This window comes from Dromaius novaehollandiae, chromosome 10 (assembly GCF_036370855.1).
Source record: "Dromaius novaehollandiae isolate bDroNov1 chromosome 10, bDroNov1.hap1, whole genome shotgun sequence".
NCBI lineage: Eukaryota > Metazoa > Chordata > Aves > Casuariiformes > Dromaiidae > Dromaius > Dromaius novaehollandiae.
The window spans coordinates 3,348,613-3,366,695 of NC_088107.1; the positions used below are offsets into that span (position 1 = coordinate 3,348,613).

General features: G+C 51.1%; 1 protein-coding gene across 2 annotated transcripts in view; it reads left to right on the forward strand.

The window, feature by feature from the left end:
- IGDCC4 (immunoglobulin superfamily DCC subclass member 4) overlaps positions 1–18,083 on the forward strand; it is a 105,730-nt gene that overhangs the window by 21,277 nt on the left and 66,370 nt on the right. For both annotated transcript variants that reach the window (XM_064517867.1, XM_064517868.1), the window contains exon 2: positions 13,175–13,501. In XM_064517867.1, the coding sequence (XP_064373937.1) occupies positions 13,175–13,501 (327 nt within the window). The remainder of the gene's footprint in view (positions 1–13,174; positions 13,502–18,083) is intronic.

The window sequence follows — 18,083 nt, forward strand, 5'->3', positions numbered from 1 at the left end:
TCCAGCCGTGCTATGAAGTCATAAGAATCTTGTTAATTTTTAAAAAGCCCTTGATGCCCACTAATCCAAATCAATTTTCATTTCTTTCATAAAGTCGTGCTTCCATTTAAGCTTCAGCTAAGAATTATAGCTAATTTGTTCGATTTTATAACAGTATAATTGAAAAAGTGATTTTAATGTCCTGGCAACCATATTCCCTTTCTTTGGTTGTTAATGAAAGAATCCATTAAAGTTAAATGATTTGGGCACAGATTCAAGTCGAATCGCCTGAATATTCTAGGGGAGTGTTTCTGACCATCTGCTCTGTCACTGGCATTTATGTTGTAAATGGGACCAAGAGAAGGACTTCACAGGTCTTGCTTGAACCATTAAGCGTAAAATATCATTTTAATTTTCTGATTTCAGTGTAAATAGTGGAAATACTCCGGAGAGTTGGAACTGTCCTGTTCTGCAGCATCCCGCAGTTACAACTCTCGCTGCTGAGCTCTGCTTCCACGTGCCTTTCAGGGGCTCTCCTGGCTCTTTGTATCGATTACAGCCCGGCGTTCGGTGGCGTGCTGCAGCTTCCTGTTAATGACGGGCAAGACAACTGGAAGTGGAGCCCGTGAAGGGAAAGTGCATTTGATGGAGAAGTGTTTCTCCCAGTGCCTCAAGTCGCATTCGTTGTTTCCGTCTGCGTGCAAATGCAACAGTGCGTCCTCGTGCTGGACGGGTGCGCGTGAGCAGGGACAGCGGATCAGAGCAGCTGTTGTCATCCTCTTCCTTCATCGCGTATTACCGTGGTGGGCGATCCAGGGCTGATGCTTGGAAGCACAGGCCCCGTACACCACAGCAAGGGCAGAGCCAAAAGGCTTGCGTGCTCCTTTCCCTGGAACGCGCTCCTCCTCCTTCCGTCAGCGCTGAGCTTTCGCGGCTGTCCTCGGTGACACCCTGCGTGGCCCGACCTGCTGGGAAGCAAAACGGGCGGCGAACGGGGCCGTGAAAGCCGTTGGGGTGACACCGGCTCTCATTGGGTTTGAGCCTGCGACTTGGAGGTGGAAGGGTCTCGGGCCAGGCGTGGGATCCTCCGTTAAAGCTGGACGGATGTCCATCTTGTGAAGTACAGGGCAGGCAACCATCCCTGCACCGTGACCTCAGATCGTCTGTCACAGGGTTAATGTTCGCTCCTTCAGCCGGGGTGGCTGTCCTTCCCCGCCTCCACAGCCTTGTGAGGTGAAGAGAAAAATCTGAGTGGTGCCTTTCATTGGGAATTACAAAGCATAGCCCAAGTTCCTGGAGGCCTTTAAAAGCAGAGAGCACCAGGATATGCTTGATAGGCTTGCTCCAAAGTTTTATGCTGTGTTTTGCTTTTAACAGTTTGAGTTTCAGGGGCTGAAGCAAGGTCTGGTAGAGAGGACAAGGGTTCATTTGCTGGGAAGTCTGGGTTCTAGCTTCAGCGCTGCAGTGGAGACATTGCTTCATTCCTCTGTGCTTTCAGATACATATCTCTCTCTCTCAAAAAAAAAATATATGTTTTTTCCCCCCAGCCTCAAAACTGCTTAATTGTCCTCTGTAGAGTGATGAGGAATTGACAGATGAAATGTTTGCTGTTGGAGTTGACTTTTATTCCATTTTGTGTGTTTTATATTTGTATATTTGGAGTACATAAAGCCACTAACTGAGGGGAAAAGAGCTACAAAACATACTCAAGATTTTAATTATAGCCCATAAGTGAAGAATCTCTGTGTATTTTATTTTATATTAGTTTCTAGTTAAGTGACTATACTCAAGAGGCATAACACTGAAACTTGTATTATATTGCTTGTTTTAATTTTCTCTGTTGTTTCATCAAGAGATGAAAGCATATCCTAAAAATGTGCTAAACTTAAATAGTTCAAGTGCAAAAATAGATAACATTGTAACAGGAGATCTTGTTTCAGACTCTCCTGTGATGTTTGCAGATCAAACGTGTATACGCTTTATGAAATAAAAACAGGAACTTCTGCATCTAACAAAAGCAAAATGACTGGGTTTCCTCTCTAACATCAGTGGAAAAATTGCAGAAAGTAATTATGTGTTGTTCATGAAATCATGCAAATCTGAGACAGTCATTTTAGCTTGATGTAGCCCTTTATAATGGCAAATATCAGGCTTATTCAGCTTGGACCACTGCTCAGTGGCAAAATTACAGTCACCTCAGCAAATGGGCCTTACAATGCTAACACCAGCAGATAACAAAAATAGCGTTTAATAACTTTCATTAGAGTTAGTGTTTCTAGAGCTTTGGGCCTTTGCTCTTGCAAGTCATTTACATAATTTGCAGGTACAAGCTGCTGTGCCAGACTGTCCATCTGATTCTCTCTCTGATCAGAGCATATTAATGCACTTGTTTGATGGTCTGTTACCAATAATTACCTTGGATTGCATTAGGAGCATTTCCAGCATTGCAGCTGGTCGCTATTTTTCACTGAGTATATTTCAGGGCCCAATTACAGTGCTCTGATGTGTTATTGTTCCAGTGCATTTGTTCAGGCCTGTAATTTTAATATGCCTCTACACTGTAAATTTATGAATGCAAACCCAAGGCTGTGTCACGAATTCCCCGGGCATCCTACACTTGCAACCGCTTCTGCAGAGAGCGTCTCGGCTATTCCTCCTCAGCTTTTCTAAGAACAGAAGGATGATAACTAGGAGATGAAAGGCTCTTCAGAGACGTTTACAGAGCAAAGCCTGAGGTTCGGCGCGCTGTGTTTTTGGACTGGAGTAGGTGGGAAAGGGCAGGAATGGGCTCAGCCCTCCCTGGTTCTGGCAGCATGTGGGATTGCCAACTTTCAATAATTTTAGTGTGTTTAAGTCACTTTGGCACTCTTGGTAAGTGTCCCTCAATGCAATGAGGCTAGCGGTGGTACTACTGTACCCAGGGACAGCCCGAATCTGCTCTTCCTGCTCATCCTTAGTGGTGTGAGACTCTCTGGGGAGGAGATTGAGAAAGGCCTGGGTTGACGACTCTAGATTTTGGCCTGCTCTAGACTTCAGTTGCTGTTTCAAAAGCCTTTCTGGGGACAGAGAGAAGAAAGTACGAAGACTTAATCTTCATGAAAGAGTCAGGCACTTTACCATTATGATCACCATTGACAATTCAACACAATGAATATGTTATTACAGCTATTGATTTGTTTATTCTTTCTGGACCACTTGTTTGCAGGCAATGCTTTAGAATAACAGGCATCTCGATGAAACTGAACCCTCGGTCCCAACAGCTGGCTTTGTATTTATCCCTACATGGCAGTCATCGCCTGTAGATACAGGTGTGACGACTGGGCAAACGTGATGCTTGTACAGAAGCATGAGAGCACTTAGTCCTTCCTAGGAGACAGTTGATGCTCTACTGGGTTGGATGGTAAGGAGGGAGCCTTGCTCTGACATCGGCCGTGGGTTGGTGGCTCCCCTGGTCTCGGGTGGCTGAAATGAGCAGCTGTAGTTGGCTTCAGTGTTAGTTGTTGGCATCAGGAGTGTCTTTAAAAATACTTAGAGGGAGATCTTTTCAGGTGTTTTGTTTCCTTGATGTTTGGTGTATGATATTTATATGCAGTGATACTGACTTACCTGGGGCTTTGGCAGCCTTTGCTTTTATCTGAGTGAGTCTAGCCATTAACCTATTTATCTTAATTACAGCTTTAGATAACGTCAGGTTTTTTTTAGATATGGCCTATAAACAGCAGTGTAGCATTGCATTTGTTTTAGTGTGGTTGTTTGTTTGTTTGTTTTCTTTCCATGCCATCCCTTCTGCTCTCTTGTTTGTAACAGAGGCTTTAAACAGAACAAAGGCAAAGAGCCCGGCATGGCTCTTTAGTGAGTGTTGCATTTGGAGCATGCTACAACAAATCAATAAATTATGATTAATTTAACTTTTAAATGGAAGGGCTTTATATACATGTGAAAACATAATAAGGGACCACTATGAAGTGAATGTATTAGATTGATTTCCCAAAGCCGCAAAGCCTCACAGAGAATTATTAGATGCAAAGATCTGTAAGTGAAGTAGAACCGTAGCAGGAGTGTTTTGTGCTGGCAGCGTACTCCCTCCGCTCGTCGTCTTGCAGTAACTGGTCTCTCCTTGGACCTTTCCGTGGATGCACAGATCACCTGCGTGGACAAATGCAGTTAGCAGGGCTCAGGTGTGTTTGCTCCCATTTGGCACTCTGCTCAGAAGAGCATCTGGACACTGACCCCCCCCCCCCCCAAAGCTTTAGGGTGATATGTATCCTCCTGTGAGCACATTTCAAAGTAGTATCGCTGTCTAAAATGCACTTCCAGGCCTGTCTTGCTGTAGCTGTTCCGACGAGGCAAGGTTGTGATATGGCTAAACGCCGATTCTGTCCTTAGCAGCTGGCTCCTGGATGTTTCCTCTGGCTTGTGTGTGGGCAGAGCTGAGCTTGCCCTGCCAGTGCTAATCCTGGGCCCAGACGTGTACCTGGATGGAAGGAGGCTTCCGAGGCTGGGGAGTGTGTGTGACCCCACGCTGCCGCTGGGTCCGCGAGGGATCGCTCCTGGGCTCCACATCGCGCCCTGCCCCTGCCGCCGGGCCCGGCGGGAGCGCGTGACGGTCAGCTGGCAGTCGTTGCTGCGCTCTTGCCGCACGCAGCCCCGTCCTGGTGCCCAGCTGCTCGTCAGACGCCGAGATCCGCTTAGTGACAGCGGATGATCTGAGTCCCCTGCTGCTGGCTGGATAAATATTCCTGCAGCGGTGGGAGATGGTGCGCTATTAAATAAACCAGCTAGCCTGCATACGTGCAGGATTAGAATAGGGCCTGTTTCCCACCAGCAAACAACTGCTGAGTGCTGGGATGGCTCTGCTGCAACTGGGTATCAAGTGTTAACGAAATGGTCTTTCCGGCCGTCCTGTAGACGGTTTTAGGAGCCTTCTGTTCTGGGGGGTTGAAATGAAGGAGTTACTTTCTTATTTTGAGCTTGCTCGTGTTGCCATTACAAGCTGTAAAGTTCCAGTAACATCTGGGGACAGTACTGGGAAGCGAATGGAAGGATCCTGACCCCTCCACCTCCCAGGGCCCAATGCAGCTGAGCTGCAGGATGTTCCCTGGGAAGAGCCCTGTTGCGCTGTGTCGTAGGGAGGCTGAAGACATGCTGCCCAAGGCTGTTTAGGTGCAGAGCTCCTCTTCGAGCCCCCCCTTCTGCAGAGGTCAGGGGAGCCAGGTGCTTCAGTACCTCGGAGGACTGGGACCTCCTTCCCCAGAGCTCATCTGGTCCTGCTCTCAGCGCTGGTGTTGCTGAGCACCCTGAATGCAGACTTGGAGATCTCCATCCAGATTTCTTTCTGGGTCGCTATTTGCCAAGTGCAGTTGCCCTAAAAACGGGCTGAGAACAAGCTATTGACTTTTAGTTGTGAGTGCTTAAGGTTTTCAAGAAGAAAGAGTGCTTTGTGTTGCTTTGGCGGGGACACACTGAAGTATAATTGCTCTTTGAATTACACAATGTGAACCTAAAGATTTCCTAAGGTGCTAAGAGCATATGAAGAGCATCGGAGAATGTTGCATTTCGGCAGAACAGCGGCACAGTAGTTGGCTCGCTGATAGCTGGGGAAAACCTTTGGAAGTAATAGCTCCAGTTTTTCTTCAGCGCTGCTCACTCCCGATTAAATGAGATTAATTGTGCTGTTGAGTTCTGCGAGTTCAGCATCCAAAATAAATACATAAATTAAGACCGGCAACAGTGCAGAGGCTTAACTGCAGTTTGAATTCCTGCCACCTCCCGCAGGATGCGGAGGGGAGGGAAGCTCTTTGCTCTCAGCGCGTGACATCCCGCAGAACACACACGACGCCCGAGCGCTTTGCTTGCGTTGTCTGGGCGCCTTTCCTCGCCGCCTGGAAGGTTTTCTTTGGCTGCAGCCCTGCAAGGTGCACGGGCCGGTTGCAGAGTGCCAGATGTGTGTGGAATAGGAAACGCGCTGGCTGGGCTCCAGGCTCTGGGACCTGCAGCGCAGCGGCGGCTCCCCAGGAAAACCTCGGGCTGCCAAGAACTAGAAGTGATGTCAGCTCTGGAAGTGTGTCAGACCAGAAACCCTTGTACTTTGCTCTCTGTGAAGTATTAATCTCCCAAGGCCTGCGCTGTAACGGGTCCTGTCTGGCTCCGTGCAAGTTTGTTTTGGGCTGGAAGTGTTTGTGGGTTTTTGCGTGAAGGCACTGGAAGCTGTCAGTGGGCTGGGGTTTAACTGCTTTGGATCCTGTCCTTGAGTTGATCCTGCAGCCTCATTCAGCCGTGCTGAAGATCGGCCTCCCCTACCCTGAAGTGAAGGTCTAAACCTTGTAATTGCCAACCTGAGTATTTGTTGGCATTGGCTGGGGTAGGTTACGGAGGAGTGATGGCACCTTGGGATGGGGAGCGGATCTTGCACGGTCCCACCCGGCCCTGCTCGCTGGTGGCTCTTTGGTTGGAGCTCTGCTGCGTGGGCTGCAGCCGTGGGGCTGGGGTGCCATGGGCACTGCAGGGTTTTGCTTCCATGCAAAGTGACAGTGTTGGTACACACTGCTGTGAGTGTTTTACCACCCAGCCAGAGGCTGTGCAGCCTTGTTTCTCCTAGCCCTGGCCCTCTGAGTGCCCTTCCGTCTTTTAGTGCGGGAATTAGATGCGCGCAAGCTGTGATGCCTTGTCATTAATAATAGTGTTTCAGTTACGGCGCCCTAAGAGTAGGTGAGGCAAACGTATAGGGAGAGGTGTTATCTTTTACTAGATCAACTGGTATAGCTGGAAGAAGTGGGCTGGCTTTTGAGTGCACAAGGCTGTCGCTGGCTTTGACGCAGCGATGATACGTGTCAAGCTGAACATGGAGGGGTGCAGCCTGGTCCTACCCAGAGCTGTTGCTGTGTGTGCCTAAAGCTCTTCTACTTCTTCCAGCTGTATCAGTTTGTCTAACAGAAGATAGTGCATCTCCGAAAACACTGCCTTTCTTTCTGTCTTTGGGTCAGTGTGGGCGCTGGCTTAGATGCTGACGAGGTGGTGGCCCTGACGGAGAGCGGTCGGAGCTGTTCTCGGACCAGCCAGAAGGCAGCCTGGGCTGTGCTGCATGACCGGGATGGGTTTCTCTGGTGGGTTTATGGCAGTAGCACGTTGGAGCTGGGACATACCCTGGTTGTCTGCAGGACAGTGCTGTGTTTCCAGGTGGTACTGTGCCATTCGGGAGCAGGTAATTAGTTTAACCATGGACCTTGCCCAGGGACTTGTGAGCCCAACTGTGGCTCGGGTGATTCCAGCAGTGCTAGGTGCTGTGCACAAACAGAAGGGCAGGAGATGCTCCACTGGCTTATACAGAAATGTGCCCTGTTTGGTTTTTGTCTGTATGTTTTGTTTTTAAAATAATCACTAAAACACAAATCTTCCTTCTCTGAACAAAGCCATTTGTCTCCTGTTGAACAGTAACCTTTTATTTGCTCATGCTGTAACAGAGATCAAGGACGTGTTTACTTCTGATAGCCAAAATTTCACCAGAACCAAGTGTGTTTCTTGTCTAGGTCTTTCCTCCTCTTTTTAAGTGGTTAATTTCCAAGGAAGGAAAAGGATTTATTCACCAGGAGACAGGATTTTCCGTGCTACTCTCAGCCATGGAGCACAAGCTCCCAACAGATTTATGGGCTGGTAGTATTGTGTGTCTTGGAGGCGAGAACAGTGCTCTGAGGGTCTTGCCTCTGACCAAGTGATTGCATGTTGGAAATCTGTCCAACCTCGCTGTGTTGCTAGCTCACACTTCACGTGGTTGTTTATAGTCTTGCAATCATGGAAGCAAGAGAATTGATTCTTTTGCCTCTGCACTCGGTGGTAAGCTGGGCTACTCCATCTGATGTCAAAGGAGGAGAGATCGTAGGAGAGGTTTTTGGCTGTGCGTTAAGACCTGCATTTCAGAAAGGGAGATGTTGGCTGGTTTAACGCGGGTTTTCAGATGCCCTCTGTTGCGTGTTCTTGTCTGAATCTGGGATCAAGCCTGTTGCTGGCAGGGGCTGCGCTCACATGGAGTGCAGAGGACACTTTTTGGCCTTGAAGATGTTAGAGGTTGTGTTCATCCTACGGGCCCTGGTTTTTGTGCCAGTCAGCAGGAGACTTTTCCATGTACTTCACTGGGCTTGAACGCCAGAGGTGAATGGATGGCTAATGAGAGTGAGGAAGAGATGAAGCAGATGGCAAAAAGAATGCTTCTTTTTTTTCTCCCCTCCTGTACTGTTTTTGTACCTGATAGAGCCTTGGTGTTAGCAACACAGGAGAGAGCAAGCACCCTGCAGAGCCTGGTTCAGAGAATATAATTTTCTTGGAAGCAAAATGCTTTTAAGTTGCAGCATCAGAAACCTGCCATTTCAGGGCATGCTCAGCACTTCAGTGCGCTTGCGTTCCCCCAGAACGCTCCGTGTGTGTGCACGTACACCCTGTATATATCTGTATGTATGTAAGGATCTGCACATACATTTATAGTCCTGAAACCACTGGTGGCTGCAGTGGAGTAGCTCAGTGATTTGCTGGACTTGGTGGTGTTTCGTATGAACCCTGCTGGTTACCTGTGACCGAATGGGCCCAGGACGCTCTGTTCCGCTCTTCCCGCACCCCGTTGTGCTCTCCCCCCCCCTTTTTTTTCCACATTGTTTTATCTTCTAAATAGTTATTTTTGAGATGTTCTCAGTGGCTGGTAAGTAATTTCTGGGCAGGTGATAGGCAGATTTGCATGCTCTGATCTAAAAGCCTTCTTCGAATGTACCGTGTAATGTTGCAGTATGGGGTTTCCTGGCCCAAATTTAGAAGTCTGTGAGCTGAACATCTCTGGTTCTGCTAGGCTTTCGCGTTTGCAGTTACATCTGTGAGGAGCCAAAGGGAAGGAACTCTGCAGCTCCAAAGTGCAGGTTCTGTAGCTGAAATACCTGCCTTGAACTGATCTGTGAAGGGCTTTGTGGCTTCTGGCTTCTGAGCCTGCCTCCGTGTTGTTATTGATGTCCATGGGAGCAGCTGTATTTGCTGCCGCAGGCCGCTGCGGCGAGCAGTTTTCGTTGCGTCCGTTCGAGCATTTCTTGCGGCAGGTAAGCGGTGAAGGTGAGCAGGAGGCCCTGTGTGTGTGTGGCTCTGTGTTTAAACAGGGTTGTATCCATTTCTGTCACTGTACGATGAAGAATGGAGGTTGGAAGTAGTCGACAGCTTCTGTAAGCACTTAACATTCCTGATTTCATTCGTCTTTGATCTCACTTGGAGTAATTTTACTCTGTTCTGATCCTTTCCCTTGAAAGGGCTTTTATCTCATTGTCAGGCTTGCTAATTTAGTGGGGTGTTTTGAACCAGACCTCCTCCTATGTTTCCAGAGCCTGGAAGGTATTTCTGCCTTAATCAGGGAGTGTTTATACAGTCCCTTGAACATCTCAGGACTAGAGTCCTAGGGGCTTTTTTGCAATGCCCAGTCCGGGTCCTGGGCCCTGCTGTTCCAACCTGTGTACCTGCGAAGGGCCTCTTGCCAAGAGCTAGCAGTATTTTGGGGCAGGAGGGAGGGCTGAGTGATTTGAGGGAGGCCTGTGCTCCCCAGAGCAGCCCAGTGTCAGGGGGTTCATTTGCCCCAGCGAGAAGCCTCCCAGGGCTGCATTAAGTGACAGGCAGTGATGAGTTGTCACAAGCACCTGGCCAAGGTGGCCTTTTCCAAACTAACCTTTGTCACAGTCTTCTGCCAAGTGCTCAGTTGGAGCTTGCCACCCTGAGGGTTGTGAGTACCTCTGGGCTTTACATGGCTTCTTGGTCTAGAAATATTTTTGGTGGCCCTGGAATAAAGGGCAGCGGTTTGCGTATGGTCATGTAGCTCTCACCATCACATGGATCCTGTATAGCTTGGCAATGTGGTTGATGTTTGCAAGTAGAAACATTGATACCCTGGAGATTGGTCCCTTCTAAATGCTTTTTGCTGTTTCTGGGTAGGTAATAGGGTAGGAAGGTGTTTGCAGGAAAGGAGTGACTGTTGCGCTTCCAAGATGTGCAGATGTGTGTTTATTGACATGAAGGCATAAAAGAAGGCAACTTCTTCCTATTAATAGCCAGTGAGATTTTATTGGTTTTTTTTGTTTGTTTGTTTTTTTAGAAAAACAAACATTTCTTCTGTTTTGGTGCAAAGTATGAATTTGTCTGTTCTTATTCCACTACAAGTCTGTTGAGCTGATTTTCAGACGACTGGAGCTGGAGAGGCTGATAATTGCTTCTTACCAGCCTGTGCTGGCGCTGGAAGCTCGCTGCAGATCTCTGCTCTGTTCCCGGCTGCCTGGGCCAGCCAGCTCTCCCTTCTCGTTTCACCTTTTCAAGAGGAGTATTTTCAGCAAAATGCCATTTAATGATGGTCTGAGGGAAACGGAAAATAGGACAGAAATATGGGCTGTTGCCCGGAGCGATGAGCAGGAGTGCGTGGCACAGAACACGTGCTCGTGGGGAGAGCGGGGTGGGGAGGACAGCGTGAGTGTGGGGTGGCCAAGGGCAGGTGGGATGCCCGGCTGCGTGGAGCCAGATGTTCAGAGCCAGCTGTGGGGCTCCACGCGGCAGCGCCTGGCCAGGCCTGCTGCAGTAAGGGAAGGTCTGTAAGGAAGGATGGTAAGAGTGGGCGAAGAGAAGTAACTCTGCCCCACGCACCTCAGCCTTTCCCTTGTCAAGCCTAGCACCAAGGCGGTATTGGGTAAGTGCAGGCTGACGTGAGTCCGGTGGGACATGCTGCCAGGAGCAGGGAAGGGCCCTTTGGTGAAGTGTCTGAGATGCTGTTTCTCCGTGGATGGGTGTTCTCGCAAAGGTTTCGCTGCTCAAGGTGTGCATCCTGTCCTTAGGTCAGCTAAGTTTTCTCAGCCTCAAACTGCTGACCCGCTCTTGGGTTTGGTATGTCATCTTCCGCACAGACGTTTACTGGTAACTTGCTATGTGCTTAATTTCTTCCTGTTTCATACAGCTTTTCGTACCAGGTGTCTTGGAGGGAAGGTTTCCAGTAACGCTGTCCTTGCAGAGCATTTGGTGCAGCCTTTCAGCCTCATGTTCCCCTCGTTTATAGTATCCTATGGAGCCGGTTAAGTGAGTTTTGTAGCTTGCTGTGGTCCTCAAAGGACTAGTCTTTCAAGTAGAAGTGATGGAGAGTGGGCAGCGTCATCCCTACAGCAGGGCATTTGGAAACAGTCCCTCCAAAGTGGCATTCCTCAGCTTGCTCCAGGCAATTCTGTGCTGTCTCAGGTGGCCGAAGCGAGAGAAGCTGGCTCGGACTGTGCTAGCTGGCAGATCCAGGTATGACGCTTCAGCGTGCTCAGAATCCAGCTCCCCACGTGGTGGGAGCAGTCGGAGCTGAGCTTGGTGGCATCTGCCATTGCCCGCTGCACCTCCTTCCTGCAGATCGTGCGTTAGCAGCACAATGGAAGCAGCCATGCGGGTGGACGGCAAAGCCAGGGGCTCGCAGGCCACTCCGTGTTGGCGGTGGCTGCCCCTTTGCAGGGGGATACAGCGCGTGGGGATTGTGCTGGCTGTGCACCATGGTGTGCTCTGCGCAGCCACGTGTAAAATGTGCCTCTCTGCATCCCCCAGGCTTCGATGAAGGGGGCTGGGGGAATGGCCCCTTGCAAGCACAGAGGTGTTGAGTTATCCCGCACCGGCTCTCTGGGGTTGGCATGTTCGTGTGTGCCGAGAGCCCCAGGACACTGTCTCCTCCGTTCTCAGTGCAGATGACTGAGGGGATCTGAAATGGGGTCTTTACCAGGATGGGAGCAAATGTCTTGTGTCTCTGCTTGTGCAATGAGTTGCACAGAGCCCGTCAAAGGCATTGAGGGGAGCAAGAGCCCAGGTTTATCCCATCTGTCACTCGAAAATGAACCGAGATGCCCAAGTGGCAGCCGTTGTGTCTGTATGCTTCTCTGACCTCGGTGGAAGGTGTCTCATAGCCACCGTGGGGGATCCCTACCTCAAGGGAGAGCCCTGCGTGCCCTTGGGCTCCTAACCTAGACATCCCAGGGAAGTTGGGGGGGCTTGGGGCAGGGTCCGTTCCGTCCCACAACGACGGCAGTAAACAGGCAGGCGGAGGACAGGTAGGATTTGTGCGTAGCCTGCTCGTCACTGAAGGGACGTAGCCTGCCGGGGTCAAGTTCTCGGTGGTCTGGCGGGGGGTTGCATTTTGGTGGGCTGGTGCAAACATGGATGCTTTTAGCAGCACTTGCTGCAAATCCAGCAAGCTTGCTGCCCCCCAGGCTTGGACAGGTACCGAATTAGCCAGGGCTAGGCCCGTCCTCTGGGGCACCTGTAGTTCCCAGCACACGCCTTGGAATAATTCCACCTCCTCGCATGTGTAATTTTGCGTGTCATTGCCCCTAATTGCATGCTTAACACACGCTCTTTTAAAATGCAGCCCTTTTATCAGCCGTAGGTAGTAGCAGGTTTAATAGGGTGTTTGAATTCCTATAAAATTAATCTGTAGCCTTCTGCGATAGGAGACGGGCAGGGAGCCATGTGGTTCATATCCAGTGTTGATAAACTTGTTATAGAGGCAGGAAACATTTTTGATTGGAGCAGTGACAAAATAATTTGGAGCAGCGCCATAAAAAGAGTGGATGGTGATGGTTTGAACACAGCAGAGATTGAAATTGCTGGTGTGTGGAAGCAGCGCTGCCAGCTAACATTGACTTAGTGTCTCTGGAGAACTCTCACAGCAAATGCATTTTATTAATGGCAATATTCTTTTAGGAAACGCTGAGCCTTGTTTCAGAGGTGGAGCTCTCCTACAAGTACGTGGGTTTGGAAAGTGGCCGAACTGAGACCTGTTCAGCTTAACTCACTGCTGGTCACTGGTCTGGCCTCCGCTTGCAGGAGGCAGGCTGCCTTAGGGCACGCTCTGGGTAAGACGTGATGCAACGCTCTCTTGGTCTGTTAGTTTGCAGCTGGAATATCTTTTCTCTTCGAGAGGGAGAGCTCTGCTTGCATTCATTCTGGATTCAGCTATATCGGATAAAACACTTGGAGATAGCAGGTCACATTTGTAGACATTCTTTTGATGCCTTTCCTGTCGTGGGAGGTGTTGGTAATCTAGCAGAGCTGAATTTTGTCTGTAATCCCTGACCGCACTCATGGAGAACTGTGCTTCCTTTGCTGTGCAAAACTGGGATGTGATTAACCAAGCAACGCAACGTCCAAGAAAACAACTATCTTCTCTTTGCAGGGAAGCTGTTGGAAGGGGATTCTCTGGAGCTGAGCTGTAGTGCCGGTCCTGCGAAGGTGATATTGGAGCCGAACCAAGTCGTGGTTTTGGACTGTAACGTGGCCCCTGTGGAACAGGTGATCAATATCACGTGGAAGAAGAATGGGTTTCCATTAGTGGAGCAGGACCATCTGCACGTGCTTCCGAATGGATCACTCTTCATCTCATCCCAGGCTGTGGCAAAAGACAGCGAATCTGAGAGGGCCGGCGCTGAGGGTAATTACTCCTGCGTGTCCCACAGCTCCCTAGGGGCTGTCACCAGTCAAACAGCTGCAGTCAGATTTTCAAGTAAGTAGATGTGCGTCGTGTCCCCCCGTGTTTATACAGATGGTCTGTGTCCCAGAGAGTTTGGACTAAAGTGTCTACGAAATGCAGTTCTGTTAATAATGTGTAGGTGGGATTTGGGATCGTCCACAAATAAGATGTGCTTTCTCCCTCCTGTCCCTCTGCTAATATCCCGTGTTACTCTCTCAGGTAAGTGTCATGAGCTATGGATTAAAGACAGGATCCTCCTAACTCTCCAAAAGCCAGTGCTTGTTTTTTGCAGAGAAATCAAGACCTCGGAGCCCAGCTTACAAGAGGTGATGATTGTCCCACTGGTGACCTGAACGCAGCCGTTCTCCTCATGTGTATCAGAGCTGCCTTGTGACTGCTGCTGTCCCCTAATTCCTGCTGCTCTGAGCTTCCAGCATCCTTTGGCCTGGACCACCCCTCTTGCAGGAGGAAGGGTTCCCAGCAGTGAGCTGCTCAGGCCATTCTCCAGCAGTTGGGTGCTCTCTCCTGTCACTGCTTTTGCTCGGCTCAAAGCTTGAGTGTTTGAGAGGGCCGTGCCGGTCAGGGCGGAACTGGCCACGCCAGTCACTGTAGTAGGTGACTGTGTGTGCAGGATTGCACCCGCCTAACTTGCCCGAGGGCAGCTGGACAGGACTGGCTGCCTTTGGGACAGGGTAGCTTGCTTTGGCCTGCTGTCCCCTCCAAACCCCGGAGGCAGCACAGGAGAGCCTGCAGCTATGTCCAGATCAGGATCTGCCCTGAGACAAGGGTGTGGATACACTGATGAAAGAGTTATCTCTGAGAGATGGTCAGGTGGATGTGGGTGGCCGCTCAAGGGGTAGAAAGAGCTAGAAACAGGCCAGACTATATGCAGGTGGGCCAAGCTCCCTTTTGTCCCTGCTCTCAGTAGCTAGCTTAGATCATAGCAAGTCTCTAGAGGCATCTGCTGCTCTGGCCATTCATGAGGTCTGGTGACTTTGATGGCTTTTAGCACATCTGAATGTGGTCTTGTGAAAATGATAAAGACCCAAAGTCGCTGGGGACCGAGGCTCCAAGGGAGGCCTCCGGGTCTTTCTTCTACGCCGTGGGGTCCTGACAGACAGGATGTTGCATGTCTCCCCGTCTGATGGCTTTTCTTTGTGAAAGCGTAGCGCTGACTTCAGCACAGTGAGTAGCGGAAGAGCAGGGGCTTAAGCTTGGCAAGGCGACCTCTGAGCAGAGCCCAGGCTGGTGGTTGTAGCGAGCAGGGGTGTTGTGGCTCTCCGTGTGCTGGGGGAGCCTAGGGAGGTGCCAGGGCCCAAGCTGAGACAGACGCGCTGAGTTTTAGTTCCCAAACATACCCTGTTAAAGCACGGTGCTGCTGATTTCGGGTTTGGGAGGGAAGCGGGTAGGCTTTCTTTCCTGTCACTGTTTTACAACGCCTGGGTGCCAGAGGTTGTCCCAGCATGAAGGGATGTGAACAGCACCCTGCTTCTCCTGTGCGTGGTGCAGGGGGAGAGGGAGCAGCTGACTCTTGGCTTCCCGGATGAGGAAATCTTTTGTGTATCAGCACGGTCTGAAATGGCTGCTACAGGATCCTCCCCTCTCCTGGAGAACAAACTGGACCTGGGTGTCGCACTCGTGCTCCTGAGCAGCCTTCTGCCATCGTCCCTCTCTGCCTCTGACAAATCCTGCCAGGTCCCACGTGGCTGAAGAGGACACAGAGTTCCCGGCCTGCCCGGCTCCCTTTCCTCTCTGATGCAGCTTGGCCGTTTTTATCCTTGAGTTTCCGACGCTGCTTTTGAGTGGGACTGCGGGTGTCAGAACTGCAAAAGGGGGAGTTTGAAGAGAAAAAGGCAGGCAGAGCCTTTTCTGTAGCCTTTTCTGTAACCTTTTCTGGCACCTCTTTGCTAATCTGAAGGTTCCTCTCCTGCAGTCCCGGTTCCTGGTGCTGGGCCTGAACAGCACCGCTGCAAACGAGCCGATCAGACAGCCGTGGGTCTGGCTGTGCAGAGCCTTGCTCTGTGCTAGCTCTTGTGCGTGAGCTGACGTGCCGGGGACAACCTCCAGGCTGCCTGTGTCCCTCCGGGGCTCCCTGGTGAACAGGCCCAGCGGAGCTTGGGAAGGAGCACGGAGGGGACTTGGAGAGTTTGATGCTGAGCAAGGATGGTGAGAGCAGGGCAGAGCCAAGCGCTGGTAGCACTCTCAGTAGCTGGTGGACACGGTAGGTACCGGTGGCATTTGCTCAGATGTTCCCACAGGCAGAATTTGCCCCGTCACAGTGTGGTGTGAATCTCTGGATTTGAGAGGGAAACTCCAGACGTTGAAGAGCAACGTGAGGCTGGGGCAGACATGTCTGTCCACATGACAAAGTCTGTGGCTCTGCTTGGTGTCAGGACTGTCTCGTGAGGTGGATATCTGTTTGTAACAGAAGAGGTGAAAGGAAGGGCTCTTCTGCTCAGGCTGCTTTTCATTTTAGTCGCAGAGAATGACACTCCAAGATCTGAACCACTGAATCTTTGTGCAGCATCCAGGTATAAATCCCCTTGTATTCAGAAGTGGCTCCTGGAATTATTTTAAGTATGTGAGTGTCAATAAATGATTTCTTGACCTAGCAAACAAGTGAGGTTAGAAAATAAGGCAAATGCAGTAACCCTGCTCTCTAGTACCGTGGCCAGTGTAGATGTCAATGAATGCAGCTGCACAGCACATCGTGGGAAATGGGCCTGAGATGCATTTCCCGTACAGAGAAACTAGGGCCGAGATGCATTTGCACTTGCCCAGGGCTGTCCTAGGTGAGGATGCAGAATGGGTGTCGTAGCTCCCAGAGCTGGGCTCTGTGCACTGGGATGTACATGGTCTTCTGGTACCTTCTGCAGGGGGGGAGCATGTATTTCAGTCTGCGAGCATTGCTGTAGAAATCGGTGCTCCTGAGAGGAGGAGAAGTCTTTCCAGATCAGGGTTCTGTGTTTGGCCTAGGCCTTTGCAGTGTGTCTTCTTTTTTTTTCTGCTTAGAAAAAGCTTGGCCTGCAGCACCCACAGGTTGCTGGTGCCCTTTCCCTCCTGCCCCCCCTTTCCACGGGGGTTTGCAGTGCCGCTAGCAGTGTTTCACTGCACGAAGGGAATCGTGGCGGGGGGCTCTGGCAGGGCACCGCATGGATGGAGTCAGGGGTCCTGCACACAGATACTGTTTGGACAGCTGAGAGACTTGGAGCAGATTAATCATTATTCTAGGTGGCTTTATCCCTCCTCCATCCCCCCAGCTCTGAGACTTTTCCCTGGGAGTTTAGGTGACACATCTCTTCCCCCCCGTTCTCGCTTTCTCCCAGAAGCAGGGAACGTCAGGTGAGGTGTCCTTGGCTTCTCTCCTGGTGTGTACTCGTATGTCTCCTTTTATTGCCATCTGCATGGGGAAGGTGCCGCTTCTGCGGCACGCAAATGCACCTGACGTAACATACCCCCTTCTGAAGGGAGAGCAGCGAGGGAATTGATTAATGAAATGCATCTCCCACTGCATTTTGTTTTGTGGGTCGGGCAGAAGCACTTGCTACATTAGCATTCAGCTGGTGCAAATGAAGATTTTAAAGGCTTCCCCCCCGCCTTCCCCCTCCCAGCTGCTGAAATACAGTAATCTATCCAAGGTTGTTTGCACGTAGAGGGAATTATTCTCTGTGCTGATTTCCCTGGGCACTGCTGATCAGTACCAGGCAGTAGAAGAAAGCCCGTTTTGTAGGTGGGATGTAGAAGCCCAGCCACCACCCTTGTGCTCCCCACCGCCAAGCCCGTTGTGGATGCAGGGTAAACCCCTCTCCTTGTGTCTGCCCATGACACGCTTAGTCGCTGGCAGCATCGTTCCCTGGCGCGGGCAGGAGGCTGTGGGCCGGTCACTGTCCCCTCCTGCCTTTCCCGGTGCTGCTGCTGCACTATGAGACACAGCCGCTGCGGTTCAGGCTTGCAGGAGTCTGCTGCTCCTTCCCAGGAGCCCCGAAAGCTGCGGGCAGCCCTGGCGTTTCCGTGCGTGAGGGCGGCTAGCTCCCCAGCTGAGGAAGGGGAAGGCGTCGGACGAAGGCGAGTCCGGAGGCTGGGAGAGGCTGCTCGGAGCAGACGGTGCCGGTGGTGAGGTCTGGGAGCGGCAGGGGCTGGGCAGCGTGCGCGGGGCTGGCTGGGCGGCAGGCTGAGCGGCACTGCAGGACTAGGGATGATCAGCGGAAGGGAGTAAAACATGGGCAAAAATGATGTCTCTTGTCTGACGGTAGCTGCCAAATGCATAGGCTTCCTGTTGCACACACAGACATGGTGACCACGATACACCCGTGCTTGAGCAGTCCAGCTGACCCGAAGGCAGCCCTGCTTCAGGAGCTGCAGAGGAGACGTTCCTGTGCGTGTCCGGGGTGCAGTCCCCCACTTTAGGTGCGTGGGACAGCGTTGGGTAGCTGCTTGGATCATCGGACATGGCCACGACCGTGGGTGGAGGCCTGGGGGCTGCCCGCCCGAGGCGGCGGTGCAGCCTTGGAGCAGTGACCGGCAGGGCCAGCACCCAGGTCCTCGCCATGTGTCGTGGTGACCTGATGTCTCTGCTGGCAAAGCCTAGAAACACCGTGACAGCTTCCCTTCTGGC